The sequence below is a fragment of the Bos taurus genome, chromosome 25 (assembly GCF_002263795.3).
Source record: "Bos taurus isolate L1 Dominette 01449 registration number 42190680 breed Hereford chromosome 25, ARS-UCD2.0, whole genome shotgun sequence".
In the NCBI taxonomy this organism is placed as follows: Eukaryota; Metazoa; Chordata; class Mammalia; order Artiodactyla; family Bovidae; genus Bos; species Bos taurus.
The window spans coordinates 19,249,457-19,269,174 of NC_037352.1; the positions used below are offsets into that span (position 1 = coordinate 19,249,457).

Below are 19,718 nucleotides of genomic sequence, written 5' to 3' on the forward strand. Positions count from 1 at the left end.
TATAGGTACAAAATTGATAACAAATACCAAAAAGCTAAAATTAAAAATCTAGAGTAGAGTTTGGAACTTCAAAAATACAATGTTAAAGAAAAGAAGAAAAAAAAACAAGGTCACAAAAATTATAAAAAATATATATATGAAGTTTGCTTTTTAAAAAAAAATAGGGTCTTTTTTTTTTTTGCAAAGTAATAGTAGGTTATAAAAGTGAAAATTAAAGGAATAATAGAGGACTTAAAATTTTTTTAAAAAATTGAAAAAAAAAAAAGAATGATCGTAAAAATAGTAAAAATATATCTATGATTTTCTCTGGTTTTGTTTTGAGTATTGTGGGGTCAGTTCATTTTCGGCTAGTTCCTTGGTCCGACTTATATTTCTCAAGATCTATAGGCCCTTTCCTATGTATTCAGTTCTAACCACAGGATTTTAATCTATTGCCTGTAACTTCCAAGGCGGTTCCCTCTGTTATAGCTTCTTCTGTTTGCTGGTCTCTTCAGTGTCTGGTTTCCGCCCTAACACAAAGGGTACGGTGGTGGACACTTTTTTTTTTTTTTTTTTTTTTTTTTAGGCTCATTTGGTCAGTCACGCTGTGGGGAGGGAGGGACACTGCAAACAAATAACCCTGGCGTGCTTCCAGTGCCTCAGCCGCACTGGGTCTGACCCCGCTCACGGCGCGTGTAGCCTCCCTGCCCACACTGCTCAGGCTCTAGGCTGCTCCGCTGCGAACCATCCGTGGCCGGCCCTGGGCTGCTTGCACCTCCCAGGTCTAAGCCGCTCAGGTTCAGGCACTCGGGTAGTCCTCAGAGGCGCAAACTCGGTTGGGCCTACGTTTTGTGCCCTTCTCAGGTCCGAGCAGCTCAGGCGATGAGGTGTTTGGCGAGCGTGATTGCTGTGACTTAGCGCCTCCCGGCCACTTGGTTATCTAGGTGTACAACTAGCGCACCTTCTCAGGCGGATGTTGACTGTCCAGACCCCCAAGAAGTTTTAGTTAGCAAAGAAGCCTGCTTACAGTTTTGTAGATAATGTCTCTGTGGGGCTGTGATTGCCCCCTTCCGGCTCTGGCTGCATGTCACCAGAGGGGGACGGTCTGTAGCCGGCTATCTCTGTACAGTCCTTTGTTTCATGCGCGGACCTGGTGGTGTCTTAGGTTAGGGCTGGCTTTTCGTGTGGTAGATATCCCACAGTCTGGTTTGCTAGCCCAAATTATTTCGCTCAGATAGCGCTCGAGGTATTCAGGCCAGATCCTTGTGATGCAGCCCGCTGCCACGCCTCCCTGCCCAGCCCCCGCTTGCTAATGGTGGATGCAGGCGTCTGTGCTGCTTCTCTGCTGGGGGAGTTACCATAGGGCTCCTAATCTGTGGGTTTTAATTGTTTATTTATTTTTCCTCCCTGTTATGTTGCCCTCTGTGCTTCCAAGGCTCGGCACAGATTCGGCAGTGAGAAGGTTTCCTGGTGTTTGGAAACTTCTCTCTTTTTAAGACTCCCTTCCCAGGACGGAGCTCCATCCCTCCCTCTTTTGTCTCTTTTTTTGTCTTATATATTTTTTCCTACCTCCTTTCGAAGACATGGGTTGCTTTTCTGGGTGCCTAATGTCCTCTGCCGGCATTCAGAAGTTGTTTTGTGGAATTTACTCGGAGTTTAAATGTTCTTTTGATGAATTTGTGGGGGAGAAAGTGTTCTCCCCATCCTACTCCTCCGCCATCTTCTAGTCCATTGACTTTAATTATTGATAGGTATGTACTTACAGCCATTTAAATCCTTCTTTTCCAGTTGTTTTTATAGTTTTTTTTTGTTCATATTGTCTTCTTTTTGTTTTTATCTTTTTTGGTTTGATAATTTTCTTCTGTAATATGATTGAGTTCCTTTCTTTTTGGTTTTTGTGAATCTAATGTATATCATTGATTTGTGGTTACCATCAAAATCAAGTATGTTGATCTACAATTGTATCTACTTGCTTTAAACTATCATTTAAAATAAAATGCATTCTAAAAGATACATGTTTTTCTACTCCCCTCCTCCAGATTTTATCATTTATGTCCTATTTTCATGTTTGTCTTTTTATTGCTAATTGTAGTTATAATTCATTTAAAATTTTTGGAATTTTGTTTATTTTTTAACCTATACTTTGGTTTACTTTAGTAATCTTCATTCTTTTTATTTGTTTGCCTTTATTATTGTGATTGTTTTTTCCTGTAGATTCTTGTTTATCTTTATTTACAGAAGACTTTTCAATATTTCTTTTATTGTATGTTTAGTATTGCTGAGATTTCTTAGTTTCTGATTGTGAAGAGGAACTAAAAAGCCTCTTGATGAAAGTGAAAGAGGAGAGTCAAAAAGTTGGCTTAAAGCTCAACATTCAGAAAACTAAGATCATGGCATCTAGTCCCATCACTTCATCGGAAATAGATGGGGAAACAGTGGTAACAGTGGCATACTTTATTTTTGGGGGCTCCAAAATCATGGCAGATGGTAATTGCAGCCATGAAATTAAAAGACGCTTATTCCTTGGAAGGAAAGTTATGACCAACCTAGATAGCATATCCAAAAGCAGAGACATTACTTTGCCAACAAAGGTTCGTCTAGTCAAGGCTATGGTTTTTCCAGTGGTCATGTATGGATGTGAGAGTTGGACTGTGAAGAAAGCTGAGTGCCAAAGAACTGATGCTTTTGAACTGTGGTGTTGGAAAAAACTCTTGAGAGTCCCTTGGACTGCAAGGAGATCCAACCAGTCCATTCTAAAGGAGATCAGTCCTGGGTGTTCTTTGGGAGGAATGGTGCTAAAGCTGAAACTCCAGTACTTTGGCCACCTCATGTAAAGAGTTGATTCATTGGGAAAGACTCTGATGCTGGGAGGGATTGGGGGCAGGAGGAGAAGGAGACAACAGAGGATGAGATGGCTGGATGGCATCACCAACTCGATGGACGTGAGTCTGAGTGAACTCCGGGAGTTGGTGATGGACAGGGAGGCCTGGTGTGCTGCAGTTCATGGGGTCGCAAAGAGTTGGACACGACTGAGCAACTGAACTGAAGGAATTTTTTATCTTTTCTTCTATTCTAAATGATAATCTTTTGGGGTATCTTAAGTTGCAGGGTTTTCTATTTCAGGTCTTTGATTATATCATGCCACTCCCTTCTGGTCTGCAAAGTTTCTGTAAAAATATCAACCAAGAGCTTCATGGAGTCTCCCTTGTAGATGATTCTTAATTTTCTCTTGCTGCCTTTAGAATTTTCTCCTTATCTTTTGCTTTTGCCATTTTAAATATGATATGTCTCAATGTGAGTGTTTTGGGATTCATCTTTTTGCAACACTGTGCTTCCTGTACCTGGATGTGTGTTTTTTTATTTAGGTTTGAGAATTTTTTAGCCATAATTTCTTCAAGTACATTTTTAGTACCCATGTCTCTTTTCTTCTTCTGGAACGCCTATTATGCACAGGCTGGCATAATTTTTATCATCCCATAGATATTATATGTTGCTTTAACATTTTTTATTAGTCTGTCTTCTGCTGATTGGGTGACTTCAATCATTGTCTCTCCTGAATCACGTATTCCTTCTTCTGTGTTATTTTGTGAATATTCATTGCTTCTAGATTGGTTTTTATTTAAGCAGTTGAATTGTTTATTTTGGATTGGTTCACTTTTATATTTTCCAGTTCTTTTTTATAGTGATCTGCATTTGTATCAATAGTTTTTCTTAATTTGGTTAGAATTTTTATTACTTCTTTTTGATTTTAGTTGACTGGTGAACACTGTTGCATTATTTGTTCTTTCAGGGTATTTCTCATTTTCTTTTTAATTGGAAGTAGTTCCTCTGACTTTATTTTATTTGACTTTCTCATCTCTATGAATTTATGAGAAACAGTTACCTACTGTGAACTTGAGGTATTCTTGCCAGGAAAATCCCATAGACAGAGGAGTCAGGTGGGCTATGATCCATGGGGTCACAAAAAGCTGGATACGACTGAAACAACTGAGTATAGCACATACAGCACACTTAGAACTTCAAGGGTTGTTCTTATATGGGAGTATACTTGTGCAAACTGTGTGTGTCCAATATTTTTGTGTTAGTACTGGTTTTGGTATGTATACTGAGCCCAGTGTGCTGGCATTTATCTCCTTGATATGGGGTGTGGTTGGTGTTGGGAGATTTAAAGTCTATGCAAGATGTAAGGTGGGGTTTCAGTTGTTGTATTTGAAGTCCTGAGGGTCAGGTTTGATATGGCTCCATTGAGTGTGAGCTCTGCCCTAAATAAGGTGCTTGTTGAAGCATGTGCGGCCCATGAGATCACAGAGGCTCTATGTGATACCTATCCATTCCATTTGTTGTGTTCCTCTCAGATCTAATACAAGGCTGTGACTGGGTATTGGGACATTGTGGCTGTATGAGTTGAGGTGGCTGTGCTTTCACCTGATCTGGACTGCCTCTGTGGCATACTTTTCTCAGGACCTCCCTGCACCACATCTCATTATAAGCTGAACTGGAGTGCCCTCACTGGGAGACAAACTACTATGTACTCCTAGGCAATGGCAATGTTTGTTGCCATTTCACTTGATTCACACCCCCAGGCTTTCTGGGCTGTCTCTGCAGACTATATTAGTTCCTCTCCCAGGGCCTGTCTGCCTGAGATTTAGCACTTATCACTGCAAGCTCCTGTGATACTGCCCTCTATGCACATTGACAATATCCCCCATTGCCACATCTGCTGACAAAGGCCTCCACAGCTTGGCCTGTTTCACATCCCAAGCACTCTGGTCAGTTTCTGCAGAGCTAGACTGGGTCTCTGCCCAGAACTTGAACAAGGCTGTGGTGTGGAGTGAGCAGGGTCAGTTGTTTCTCCCTTCAAATTGTAAAGTGCAATGAGGCAGCAGCCTCCAGTGCAAGGCTATTTCTGCCTTGATTGTCAGCAAGCCAACATGTATACACTCGTAGGGAGCTAGGCATCTCTAGCCCATCTATCTCTCTTAGCAGTTTGTCCATCTGGTAAGGGGCCCCATTTCCTCCACAGGACTGATATGCCCAGACTTTTTACTCCTCAGGGAAAGGGTCTGTCTGGCTGTGTCGATTTTCTCCTTACAGATTGCTCCCAGGGGCAAAGATGCTGACTTAATGCCTTTTTTCCATCCTACCTGGTTACATGGAGATCTTTCTTGCAGCTTTGGTTGCAAGCATTGTTTGACTGGAGTTCTGCCAGTTTCTAGTTAATTTTTTTGAGAATTGTTTCACCTGTATGTATATTTTTGATGTGTTTGTGGGGAAATGTGACTGCCACATCCTCCTACCCTGCCATTTCAATATCTCAATTGAATTTTGTTGTTGTCGTTCAGTTGCTAAGTTGTGTCTCACTCTGAAACCCCACGGACTATAGCACACCAACCTCCTCTGTCCTGCACTATTTCCTGGAGTTTGCTCAAATTCATGTCCATTGACTTGGTGATGCTATCTAACCATCCCATCCTCTGCTTCCCCCTTCTCCTTTTGCCTTCAGTCTTTCCCACCATCAGGGTCTTTTCCAATGAGTTGGACTTCACATCAAGTAGTCAAAATATTTGAGCTTCTAATATTTTAATTTACTACATTTTAAATCATAAAAAGGATAATGCTAATAATAATGCTTGACTGAGTCATTATAAATTTTTGTTTTCTTCCTCAGACTTATAGGGGCTTGAGTCTGCTATTATATCTATTTCAACAAATGTACAAAGACCACAAAACTGTTCTCAAGTCTTTCTCTATATAATTACATTTAAGAGTTGCATTTGGGAGAAGGCAATGGCACCCCACTCCAGTACTCTTGCCTGGAAAATCCCATGGATGGAGGAGCATGGAAGGCTGCAGTCCATGGGGTTGCTGAGGGTCGGACACGACTGAGCGACTTCATTTTCACTCTTCACTTTCATGCATTGGAGAAGGAAATGGCAACCCACCCCAGTGTTACTGCATGGAGAATCCCAGGGATGGGGGAGCCTGGTGGGCTGCCATCTATGGGGTCACACAGAGTCAGACACGACTGAAGTGACTTAGCAGCAGCAAGAGTTGCATTTACTATGTATTGCTTAAGATTTTGCTGTGTGGGAAAAAATCATGGAGATTTCTCAAAAAGTGAAAAATAAAACTACCGTACATGATCCAGCAATCTCTTATTCAATCTCTTATTCAAAAGAATTGAAGTCAGGATCTCAGAGGAACACCTGTACTCCCATGCTCATTGAAGCATTATTCACAATAGGCAAGCTACGAAAACAACCTAAATGTCCACCTACAAATGAATAAAGAGAAAATAAATGTATATACAATGGAATATAATTCAACTTTAAAAAAGAAGTAAATCCTATCTTTTGTGACAGTATGAATGGATGGACCTAGAGGACATTATGCTAATTAATATAAAACAGACACACAACATCAAACACTGTATGATCTCACTTGTATCATGGAATCTAAAATGGTCAAATTCATAGCAGCAGAGAGTAGAATTGTGGTTGCCAGAGCTGATGAATGGAGGAGGAGAAAACTGGGAGTTGATGTTCAGTTTATCCAAAATTTTGGTTTATGCAAGATAAATAAGTTTTGGAGATCAACTATATGGCATAGTGCCTACATATAACAATATTGCATACTTAATATTTATTGACTATGCCAAAGCCTTTGACTGTCTGGATCACTATAAACTGTGGAGAATTCTGAAAGAGATGGGAATACCAGACCACCTGATCTGCCTCTTGAGAAATCTGTATGCAAGTCAGGAAGCAACAGTTAGAACTGGACATGGAACAACAGACTGGTTCCAAATAGGAAAAGGAGTTCGTCAAGGCTGTATATTGTCACCCTGCTTATGTAACTTATATGCAGAGTACATCATGAGAAATGCTGGCCTGGAAGAAGCACAAGCTGGAATCAAGATTGCCAGGAGAAATATCAATAACCTCAGATATGCAGATGACATCACCCTTATGGCAGAAAGTGAAGAGGAACTAAAAAGCCTCTTGATGAAAGTGAAAGAGGAGAGTGAAAACGTTGGCTTAAAGCTCAACATTCAGAAAACTAAGATCATGGCATCTGGTCCCATCACTTCATGGGAGATAGATGGGGAAACAGTGGAAACAGTGTCAGACTATTTTGGGGGGCTCCAAAATCACTGCAGATGGTGATTGCAGCCATGAAATTAAAAGATGTTTACTCCTTGGAAGGAAAGTTATGACAAACCTAGATAGCATATTCAAAAGCAGAGACATTATTTTGCCAACAAAAGTCCGTCTAGTCAAGGCTATGGTTTTTCCAGTGGTCATGTATGGATGTGAGAGTTGGACTGTGAAGAAAGCTGAGTGCCAAAGAATTGATGCTTTTGAACAGTGGTGTTGGAGAAGACTCTTGAGAGTCCCTTGGACTGCAAGGAGATCCAACCAGTCCATTCTGAAGGAGATCAGCCCTGGGATGTCTTTGGAAGGAATGATGCTAAAGCTGAAACTCTAGTACTTTGGCCACGTCATGCGAAGAGTTGACTCATTGGAAAAGATTCTGATGCTGGGAGGGATTGAGGGCAGGAGGAGAAGGGGATGACAGAGGATGAGATGGCTGGATGGCATCACAGACTCAATGGACACGAGTTTGGGTGAACTCTGGGAGTTGGTGATGGACAGGGAGACCTGGCATGCTGCAATTCATGGGGTTGCGAAGAGTTGGACATGACTGAGTGACTGAACTGAACTGAACTGAATATTTACACTAAGAGGATATATCTCAGATTATGCATTTTTACCACAAAAATAAAAAATAATAAAAAGGATGGGAGGAAATTATGGAGGTGATGGGTATGTCTATGGCTTTGGTGGTGATAGTTTCATACATGTATATTCCAGGAATATTCTACATTCCTGATTTATCACCAACCATGGAAACTATGATAAGCATTGCAGTGAAGGATAAGCTACATTTTCCCCCACTGTTGAAGGTAACAAAAATATTAATGTGAAAATCACCTTCCGAGTACTAGCTCCTTCTCCTTCTCCTAGGTTTAAAGCTCTATTTACTGAAATGGAAGACAGACAGGAAGAGCTGGGTATTGCTAGCTTTGGTATCTCCATCACTACCATGGAAGAGGTTTTCATTAGGTAAGTAATGATGCATGGGAGCAAGAGAGCAGAAAAAAAAAATTTCTTGGAAATCAGATTTCATTTTGAAAGCAAGACCCATCATGTGTGGAGCTAGAATAATTGAAGTAGTAATGGATTGTTAGCTATGGTTGTCTTCATAATCACAAACGTATCAGTTTACATACCTTGCTCGCCTGATGTGCTGAGGCTGCTGTGACTCATGGAACTAGAGTGAGAATATCAGTTCAGAGAATTAGGAATCAGGATACTCAATGCAAAAAAGTGAGACTATGAAACTGCACAAAAAACTAAATCCAGGTACTGAATACCCAGGGCAGAGGAATATTTCATAAGATTATTAGAAACTTTGGGATTACAATTGAATGTCTGTGTATTTTGTGTGTAGAATTGTTAGTACTGGCCTAGAGCAGAGAGAGAAGACAGAAGAAGCAAGAACTGCAATCTCATAGCTTCCCGAATGAAAACCACAATCACAGAAAACTAATGAAAATGACCACATGGATTTTTTTTATCATAGGGGACTGAAATGTAAAAGCAGGAAGTCAAGAAGTACCTGGAGTAACAGGCAAGTTTGGCCTTGGAGTACAAAATGAAGAAGAGCAAAAGCTAACAGAATTTTGCCAAAAGAACAAACTGGTCACAGCAAGCATTCTCTTCCAACAACACAAGCGATGACTCCACACGTGGATATCACTAGGTGGTTAATATTGAAATCAGATGGATTATCTACTTTGCAGCAGAAGATGGAGAAATTATATACAGTCAGCAAAAATAAGACTGGGAGCTGACTCTGGATCAGATCATTATTGCAAAATTCAAGCTTAAATTGAAGAAAGTAAGGAAAATCAAAGACTATTCAGGTATGACCTAAACCAAATCACTTATGATTACAGTGAAGGTGACAAATAGATTTAAGGGATTAGATCTGGTAGGCAGAGTACCTGAAGAACAATGGACGGAGGTTTGTGACATTGTACAGGAGGAGGTGACCAAAACCATCCCAAAGAAAAAGAAATGCAAGAAGACAAAGTGGTTTTCTGAGGAGGGCTTATAAATAGCTGAGAAAAGAATAGAAATGAAAGACAAAGGAGAAAGGGAAAGACACCTAACTGAATGTGGTATTCCAAAGAATTGCAAGGAAAGATAAGAAAGTCTTCTTAAGTGAACATCGCAAAGAAAGAGAGGAAAACAATAGAATGGGAACGACTAGAGATCTCTTCAGAAAATTAGAGATACCAAGGGGAAATTTTCATGCAAAAATGGTCACAATAAAAGACAGAAACAGAAGCAGAACAAATTAAGAAGAGGTGGCAAGAATATACAGTAAATATACAAAAAAGGTCTTAATGACTTGAATAATCATTTTGGTGTGGTCACTCACCTAGAGTCAGACATCCCGGAGTGTGAAGTAAAGTCGATCTTAGGAAGCATTACCTCGAACAAAGCTAGTGGAATTGATGGAAAATCCTAAAAGATGGTGCTGTTATAGTGCTGCACTCAATATGCCAGCAAATCTGGAAAAGTCAGCAGTTGCCACAGGACTGGAAAAGGTCAGTTTTCATTCCAATCCAAAAGAAAGGCAATGCCACAGAATGCTCAAACTATCGCACAATTGTTCTCATCTCACATGCTAGCAAAGTAATGCTCAAAATTCTCCAAGTCAGACTTTAACAGTATGTGAACCATGAACTTCCAGATGTCCAAGCTGGGTTTACAAAAGGCAGAGGAACCAGAGATCAAATTGCCAACATCTATTGGATCATAGAAAAAACAAGAGAGTTCCAGAAAAACATCTACTTCTGCTTTATTGACTATGCCAAAACCTTTGACTGTGTGGATCACAACAAACTATGGAAAATTCTTAAAGAGATGGGAATACCAGATGACCTTACCTGTCTCCTGAGAAACCAGTATGCAAGTCAAGCAACAGTAAAAACAAGACATGGAAAAACAGGCTGGTTCCAAATTGGGAAAGGAGTACATCAAGGCTGTATATTGTCACTCTGCTTATATAACTTATATGCAGAGTACATGATGCAAAATGCTGGGCTGGATGAAGCACAAGCTGGAATCAAGATTTCCAGGAGAATTATCAATAACCTCAGATATGCAGATAACACCACCCTTATGGCAGAAAGTGAAGAACTAAAGAACCTCTTTAGTTTAATATTTCTGAAATAAGCTTAGAAGCATTATGAAAATAAAACTGCTGTATATTATTAATATCAGTCTTTACAGAGTTAACAACTTCTAGCCAGTGATTTTTTAAAAATTTTGACTCAATTTTTGAAAATTTTACGATGAACTATGTATTTAGAAACCACCATTCTGGTTAAAATAATTTTCTTTTTCTATGCGTGTAGGGTCAGTCAATCGAATAATCAGATTTTGCAGACCCTAAAAAATGAAGATGAAAGTGAAGACACAAATCAGAATATGAATGTCCCTAGAAATTTTGAGAGATCATATGCTTCCTCCAACTTGAATGAGCGCTCTAATATTACATTAAATACTGGGGTGAGCAACTTCACTAAGAATATAATATTTGTATATATTTATATGGAATAAAAATTATAATATTTCATTTTAATATTGAATTAAAAGTAGAGTTTGAGTTCTTAGCCAAAGAAATTGAGGTAAGGAGTAGTATGTAAATCAGTTCAGTTTTTTAATTCAAAAGTAAAATATGATAGTAGGAATTAGATTTTTACTCTTCCCATTATTCTTCAGAGTCACTTATCACAGTTTTGAATTGTTAGTCCACTCAGAGTTGAGAAAGTTTTTTATAAAACTTATCACTATTCATGTACATAAAACTATTTAAATTTATGAATTGAAATGAATTGATATTTCCTAGTGAACTATTTCGGAGAAGGCAACGGCACCCCACTCCAGTACTCTTGCCTGGAAAATCCCATGGACGGAGGAGCCTGGTAGGCTGCAGTTCATGGGGTCGTGAAGAGTCGGACACGACTGAGCGACTTTACTTTCACTTTTCACTTTCATGCATTGAAGAAGGAGATGACAACCCACTCCAGTGTTCTTGCCTGGAGAATCCCAGGGACGGGGAAGCCTGGTAGGCTGCCGTCTATGGGGTCGCACAGAGAGTCGGACACGACTGAAGCGACTTAGCAGCAGCAGCAGCAGTGAACTATTTACTTCCAATTCAGTATCTTTCTTCATTACCATGGGAAATTTTATTGGACTGACAAGCATTTCTTTCCCTGTTCTCTTAACTAAATACTCTCTATAGTGTTCCCCAAAAACACGAGGGATTCTGATGTGGAAGATATATTTCTCAGAGTTGCCCATAAGCATACTTTCACTGAAGGGGCTGATGAGACAGTTGTGAACCAGAGTTAATATTGTACAACTAGCTCGTGGAATTCTGAACCAGAGAGAACTGGAATTCCTGCTCTATTCACTAGTTATTTGACTTTAAACAAATTATTTAACATATCTGTGCTTTAATTTAATTCTCTGTGAGACATTTTAATGAGTTAACACCAAGTAAAATATGACCTTTGGAATGTTTGCCATGAATTGGATACTTTAAAATATAATTTTCCTCTTCTCCCTGCTTGCACATTTCTGCTATATCACTCTTCCTTATTTCCCCCTTCTTATAAAGATGCAGACAATGAAAGATTTGTAGAATAGTGTAGAAAAATTGATTCTTATATTAATATATTCTGTCATCCTAGAAATATATCTAATAACCCATCTTTTAAAAGTCAGAAAACAATGTGAGAAAGAATCCTTCTTAACTTTACCTTATTTCCAGTCAGTGACAACATCTAAATGCTAGTTGTTTCATTCAGAAAATACTGATCGATGGGACTTCTCTGGTGGTCATTGGCTAAGAATTTGGAAATATTACGATTTAATATTGGCTAAGAAAGATAGATGTGATGTTGCTCTGGTCAGAGACACTATGAATGTGTTAGTGATCCTTTTGAGGTTTTCAGTGTAATTAGATGGACGCATTAATCCTTGCATTCAACACATATACAAATAAGAAGTCTTGTTTGTCACCTAGTCAGTGAACTATGGTTATGTCCTTTCTGTTCAAGGGTATATTTATAAACTTATATACATCCTCTATCATAAGACTAAAAATATTAATGAATTTCATGAAATGTTGTGACCATTGTGAGGCTGTAATGCCATCTTCTGTCCTTCTGTCTTGTCAGTGGGCTCTTTACAGTCAGCAGTTCTTTGCCATGTTCATGAAAAGAGCAATGTTCTCTTGGCGCAACTGGAATTTGATCTTGCTGCAGATACTAGCACTCCTGGGTATTTTTTATTTTTTGATGAGCGATGTGGAGCTTTCAATAGGTGAAGAAGATCTTGACAGAGAAATGGATCTGGAACAATATGGTCAAACAATTGTACCCTTCTCAATTTCTGGAAATTCTGAGTTTACTACGAATTTCGTAAAAAATCTTGAGATCTTGCTAAAGGCTAAGAAACAGAAACTTCACGAAGTAAAAGGTAAGCCTCTTTCCAAAAAAAAAGACTGCTAGTAGATAAAGACCTGATTGTGTTCTTCCAAAAAAAGGTCTTAACTGGAATATTTAGTTACTTGCTATTTTTTTTTTTCTGATAGTCTCATAAAGACAACTAAACCAGATGCAAGAACAATCAGTTGAAATTATTGGCTACAAAAGTTAATTATTAATGGAAGTGCTGGAGTATGGGTCATCTACCAGCCATTTCCTACACCTTCCAAGTGAAAGTGAGTGAGAGTCGCTCAGTTGTGTCCGACTCTTTGTGACCCTATGGACTACACAGTCCATGGAATTCTCTAGGCCAGAATACTGGAATGGATAGCCTTTCACTTCTCCAGGGGGTCTTCCCAACCCAGGGATCAAACCCAGGTCTCCTGCATTGCAGGCAGATACTTTACCAACTGAGCTGTCAAGGAAGCCCTCACCTTCTAAGGAATGGACTCAAGTACCAGAATATTTTCTTTTGTGAAATGTAGCACAGAATTTCACATAAAACCAGTCTTACAGTGTGGTATGATGGTCCTAAATCCTGAAAGACTCCTCATAAGGTATGTATCTAGATTGGCCATATCTAAAAATGGGTAAACAGGTATGGCTGAAAGCTTTATGGGCAGGCTACTCAAAACTTATTTACATGTAAAGTAGTAATAGTAACTTATTATATGTACCGAACACATACTTTTGGCAAGAACTTTTCTAAGTATTTGCATTGTCTATTTCTATAACAATAATATGTGCTAAAGTTGGGGACACTAAGGTTTGGAGATGTTAAGTGAGCCACTCCATTTCATGCATCTAGTATGTATTAGAGCAAGGATTAGATTTTAAGGGATTGTAATATTAACTCACACTACACTAGATCATCCCAGTAAGAGGTAAGTCTGTCCTTTTACAGGATTGACCATTTCCTTCCAGGTAATTCATTTGTGTTTCCTTCATCTGCTATCTGGTTAACAGTGTTACTTCATGTTAATATATAACCTATGCAGTTCAGCAGGTTTATCTTTTAGGTTCTATTGTGAGAGGTGAAAGTGCATTCAGAGATGTTGGTTAATTCTACCGTTATCTTGATTGTATGTTGATAAACATCATAGGTTGGGTGGCATAAAGCCTGTCAGTAAATCATACATGTTTTTCTCCTCCATTACTGGATGACTAAATGAACACTTATTAATCAAAAATGACACAGTTGTTTAGAAGAGAAGAGGGAAGAGAGAGAGAAAATGAATTTACCTGATTTAAAATGTTGTTCTTTTTCACTACATTATATTTTTGATACAAAAATTAAAAGACTATATTTCAGAGATACATTAATAAGAATCAAATTAAATCTACCTTCTTGTTAGTCCTTTTACCATCTTTCTGTGCTGTGGTTAGTCACTCAGTCATGTCCAACTCTTTGTGACCCCATGGACTGTAGCCTGCCATGCTCCTCTGTCCATGGGGATTCTCCAGGCAAGAATACTGAAGTGGGTTGCCATGCCCTTCTCCAGGGGATCTTCCCAACCCAGGGATTGAACCTAGGTCTCCCATACTGCAGGCAGATTCTTTACTGCCTGAACCACTGGAGAAGCCCTAGCATCTTGCTGTTGTCTTAATTAAAAATTATTTGAGCAGCTCTTTGAGAAAATTAGTAGGCTAAGAAGCCTCAAATTCTTGTTCTACATACACAAAAATAAACTCAAAATGGATTAAAGATCTCAACGTAAGACCAGAAACTATAAAACTCCTAGAGGAGAACATAGGCAAAACACTCTCCGACATAAATCACAGCAGGATACTCTATGACCCACCTCCCAGAATATTGGAAATAAAAGCAAAAATAAACAAATTGGACCTAATTTAAAATTAAAAGCTTCTGCACAACAAAGGAAACTATAAGCGAGGTGAAAAGACAGCCTTCAGAACCGGAGAAAATAATATCAAACAAAGCAACTGACAAAGAACTAATCTCAAAAATATAGAAGCAACTCCTGCAGCTCAATACCAGAAAAATAAACGACCCAATCAAAAAATGGGCCAAAGAACTAAACAGACATTTCTCCAAAGAAGACATACAGATGGCTAACAAACACATGAAAAGATGCTCAACATCACTCATTATCAGAGAAATGCAAATCAAAACCGCAGTGAGGTACCATTTCACGCCAGTGAGAATGGCTGCAATCCAAAAGTCTACAAACAATAAATGCTGGAGAGGGTGTGGAGAAAAGGGAATAAACACTCTTACACTGTTGGTGGGAATGCAAACTAGTACAGTCACTATGGGGAACAGTGTGGAGATTCCTTAAAAAACTGGAAATAGAACTGCCTTATGATCCAGCAATCCCACTGCTGGGCATACACACTGAGGAAACCAGAATTGAAAGAGACACGTGTACCCCAATGTTCATTGCAGTATTGTTTATAATAGCCCCATGGAAGCAACCTAGATGTCCATCAGCAGATGAATGGATAAGAAAGCTGTGGTACATATACACAATGGAGTATTACTCAGCCATATATAGTGAAGAGATGAAGGAAAAACATATACATAGGCCCAGGGGATACATATGCCCAGAAATGTTCTGAGAAAAATTAAACCTTTATGTCAGACAGATTAGTAAATTCTCTCTCTGCTGAGATACAATCTGCAAAGACTAGCAACTTTTTTCAAATCCAAGATGTCAAAAAAAAAAAAAAATCACACGCTATACAAATAAACAGAAACATGCTCCATTCAACCAACTCTAAAGAAACACAAGCTTTGGATTTATGGGGCAAAGACTTTAACTCTCTTAAATATGTTCACTGCTGCTGCTGCTGCTGATAAGTCACTTCAGTCGTGTCCAACTCTGTGCGACCCCATAGATGGCAGCCCACCAGGCTTCCCCTTCCCTGGGATTCTCCAGACAAGAATACTGGAGTGGGTTGCCATTTCCTTCTCCAATGCATGAAAGTGAAAGTGAAGTTGCTCAGTCGTGTCCGACTCTTCACGACCCCATGGACTGCAGCCTACCAGGCTCCTCCGTCCGTGAGTTTTTCTAGGCAAAAGTACTGGAGTGGGGTGTCATTGCCTTCTCCGAAATATGTTCACTAAGTTAAAAGAAACATGAGCAAAATACTGAAGTAAGTCAAGAAAGCCCTATATGGTAAGAATATCAACAAAGACAAATTTTTAAAAGAACCAAACAAAAATTCTGAAGCTAAAAAATACAAAACTGAATTGAAAACTTCACCATAGGAATTCATCAACAGACTTGAGCAGGAAGACGAACAGTCAGCAAATGTGAAGACATACTATTTGAAGCTCTTGAGTTTGAGGAGCAGAAAAAGGGTGGGGGGAAAGGAGAAAACTGAACAGAATCTAATGAAATTATCATACAATATAAAACAAACCAAGCTACACATTCTGAAAATCCTAGAGGCAAAAAAGAAAGGGATAGAGAACTTACTTGAAAAAGCAAAGCTGAAAATTTTCCAAAGTTGAGAAAAAACTTGGATACGCTAATACAAGCAGCTCAATGGACTCCATGTAGGACAATCAGAGAGACATCCACAGTGAGACACATTATAATCAAACTGTTGAAAAACAAAGAATCTTGAAAGCAACAAGAGAAAAACAACCATGTACAAGAGATCCTTAATGAGATTATCAGAAATTTTCTCAGTTAAACCCTTGCGGGTCAGAAGGCAGTGAGATGATATATTTAATGAAAGCTTAAAAAATGGTCAACCAAGAAGTCTATATTTAGTAAAACTGCACTTCAAAAATTGAGATATTCAGAGATAAAAACTGAGGGAGTTCATTATGAAATCTACCCTAAAAGAAAATTTAAAGATTCTTCTTCAAAGTGATATGAAAGGACACTGGACAGTAACTCAAAGCCATATGAAAATAAAAATTCTAGAGTAAAGCTAAATACATGGATAAAAGTAAAAACAAATATTATTACAATTTTGGTTTATAATCATACCTTTTTTTTTTTAACAGGATTTGAAAGACAAAAGAATAAAAAGTAACTGTAATCGCTAAAATCTGGTGTTAAAAGTAAAGTTCAATGCTGCAAAGAATAATATTGCATAGGAACCTGGGATGTTAGGTCCATGAATCAAGGTAAACTGGGTGTTGTCAAGCAGGAGATGGCAAAAGTGAACATCAACATCTTAGGAATCAGTGAACTAAAATGGGCGTGAATGGGTAAATTTAATTCAGTTGACTGTTATATCTACTATTGTGGGCAAGAATCCCTAAGAAATGGAGGAGCCCTCATAGCCAACAAAAGAGTCCAAAATGCAGTACTTCGGTGCAGTCTCAAAGACATCAGAATGATCTTGGTTTCATTTCCAAGACAAACCATTCAATATTATAGTAATCCAAATATATGCCCCAAAAACTAATGTCAAAGAAGCTAAAGTTGAATGATTCTATGAAGAACTAAAAGACCCTCTAGAATTAACACCAAAAAGGATTCCTTTTCATCATAGGGGTTTGGGATGCAAAACGAAGAAGTTAAGAGATAACTGGAGTAACAGGTAAGTTTGGCCTTGGAATACAAAATGAGGTAGAGCAAAGTCTGACAGAGTTTTGTGAAGAGAAATGCACTGGTCATAGCAAGCACTCTCTTTCAACAAAACAAGAGACAACTCTACATACAGACATCACCAGATGGTCAAAACTGAAATTAGACTGATTATATTCTTTGCAGCTGAAGACGGAGAAGCTCTATGCAGTCAGCAAAAACAAGACCTGGAGCTGACTGTGGCTCAGAGCATCAGCTACTTATTGAAAAATTCAGACTTAAATTGAAGAAAGTAGGGAAAACCACTAGTCCATTCAGGTATGACCTCAATCAGATCCCTATGGTTATACAGTGAAGATGATGAATATATTCAACAAATTAGAAATGGTAGACAGAGTACTTTAAGAACTATAGGTGAAGGTTTGTAACACTATACAGGAACTGGTGACACCACTAAGGAAAAGAAATTCAGCAAGGCACAATGGTTGTCTGAGGAGGCCTTACAAATAGCTGAGAATAGAAGAGAAGTGAAGCAAAGGAGAAAAGGAAAGATACGCCCAACTGAATGCAGGGTTCCAGAGGATAGCAAGAAGAGATAAGAAAGCCTTCTTAAGTGAACAATGCAAAGAAATAGAGAAAAGCAATAGAATGGGAAGGACTAGAGATCTCTTTAAGTAAATTGGAGATATCAGTGGAGCAGTTCATGCAAAGATGAACACAATAAAAGACAGAAATGGCAAGGACCTAAGAGAAGCAGAAGAGATTAAGAAGAAGTGAAAAGAATACACAGAAGACCTATAAAAAAAAGGGGGGGGTCTTAATAACCTGGATAACAATGATGGCTCACTAACCTAGAGCCAGACATCCTGGAGCGTGGAGTCAAGGGACCTTAGGTAGCATCACTATGAACAAAGCTAGTGGAGGTGATGGAATTCTAGCTGAGCTATTTAAAATCCTAAAAGATGATGGTGTCAAAGTGTTGCACTCAATATGTCAGAAAATTTGGAAAACTCAGCAATGGCCAAAGGACTGAAAAAGGTCAGTTTTCATTCCAATCCCAAAGAAAGTCAATGCCAAAGAATATTCAAACTACCATACAATTGTGCTCATTTCACACGCTATAAGCTAATGCCCAAAATCCTTCAAGCTGGGCTTCAACAGTTCGTGAACCAAGAAATTCCAGATGTACAAGCTGGATTTAGAAAAGGCAAAGGAACCAAAGATCAAATTGCCAACATCCACTGGATCATAGGAAAAGCAGGGTAGTTCCAAAAAGCATCTACTTCTGCTTCATTGACTACACTAAGCCTTTGACTGTGTGGGTCACAATAAATTGTGAAAAATTCTTTAAAAATAGGAATACCATACCACTTTACCTGTCTCTTGAGAAACCTGTATGCAGGAAAGAAGCAACAGTTAGAACCAGACATGAAACAATACACTGATTCAAATTTAGAAAAGTTATACATCAAGGCTGTATATTGTTACCCTGCTTATTTAACTTATATGCAGAGTACATTGTGCAAAATGCCAAACTTTATTCCACAAGCTGGAATCAAGATTACTGGGAGAAATATCAACAACCTCAGACATGCATATTATAGCACTCTAATTGCAGAAAGTTAAGAGTAACTAATAAGGGTGAAAGAGGAGAGTGAAAAAACTGGCTTAAAATTAAGCAATTGACTAAGATTGCGGCATCCTGTCCCATCACATTATGGCAAATAGAGGGAGAAAAAGTGGAAGCAGTGGCAGATTTTAATTTATTGGGCAAGGAAACATATATGTTGTAAGTGAGAGGATAAGAAAAGATACTCCACGCAAATAGTAAGCAAAAGAGAGCAGAATGAGCTGCACCAATATCAGGTAAAGTAGACTCTAAACCAAAAAGTGTTATAAGACTAAGACACAAAGAGGATGTAATATAAAAGGATATCTATAGCAATTATAAACATAGCACCAAATATCCTAAATATGTGAGGCAAACATTGACACAATGGAGAAATAAACACTATACAATAATAATCAGAAACTTCAGTATCATATTTTTAAACAGTAAATAGAACACTAAGACAGAAGAGCCACAAGGACAGAGAGACCATGAACAATGCCATAAACCAACTAGACTTAACAGACATAAAAGGACACTTCCCTCAACAAAAGCAGAATACACATTTTTCTTGCATGCACAAGAAAGATTCTTTAGGATAGACCATATGCTAGGCCACAGAATAAATCTTAATAAACTTAAAAAATGGAAATCCTACAAAGTATGCTTTCTGATCACAAATGAATGAAACTAGATAAGAATAGCAGGAAGAAAACTGGAAAATAACAAATGTGGAAATGCAAAAAATAATGTTCAACTACCATTAGGTCAAATAAGAAATAACAAGAGAAATTAGAAAATGTTAATACTTTGAGACAAATGAAAATGAAAATATATCACATTAAGGAATGTGGCAAAAGCAGTGTGAGATGCTTATATTAAAAGAAGAAAACTGACAACCTAGAAGGACGGGATGGAGCTGGGGGTGGGAGGGAGGCTCATGAGGGAGGGGACATATGTATACATTTTGCTGATTTGCATTGTTGTA

The 19,718-nt window shown here is 38.5% G+C and overlaps 1 protein-coding gene across 3 annotated transcripts in view; it reads left to right on the forward strand.

Annotated features, from left to right (window-relative positions):
* The window catches only part of ABCA14 (ATP binding cassette subfamily A member 14), a 270,053-nt gene that overhangs the window by 145,274 nt on the left and 105,061 nt on the right, over positions 1-19,718 (forward strand). For 2 of the 3 annotated variants that reach the window (XM_024985457.2, XM_059881558.1), the window contains exons 17-19: positions 8,007-8,105; positions 10,472-10,625; positions 12,302-12,602. In XM_024985457.2, coding sequence (XP_024841225.1) covers positions 8,007-8,105; positions 10,472-10,625; positions 12,302-12,602 — 554 coding nt within the window. The remainder of the gene's footprint in view (positions 1-8,006; positions 8,106-10,471; positions 10,626-12,301; positions 12,603-19,718) is intronic. The other variant, XM_059881559.1, reaches the window with a different exon arrangement.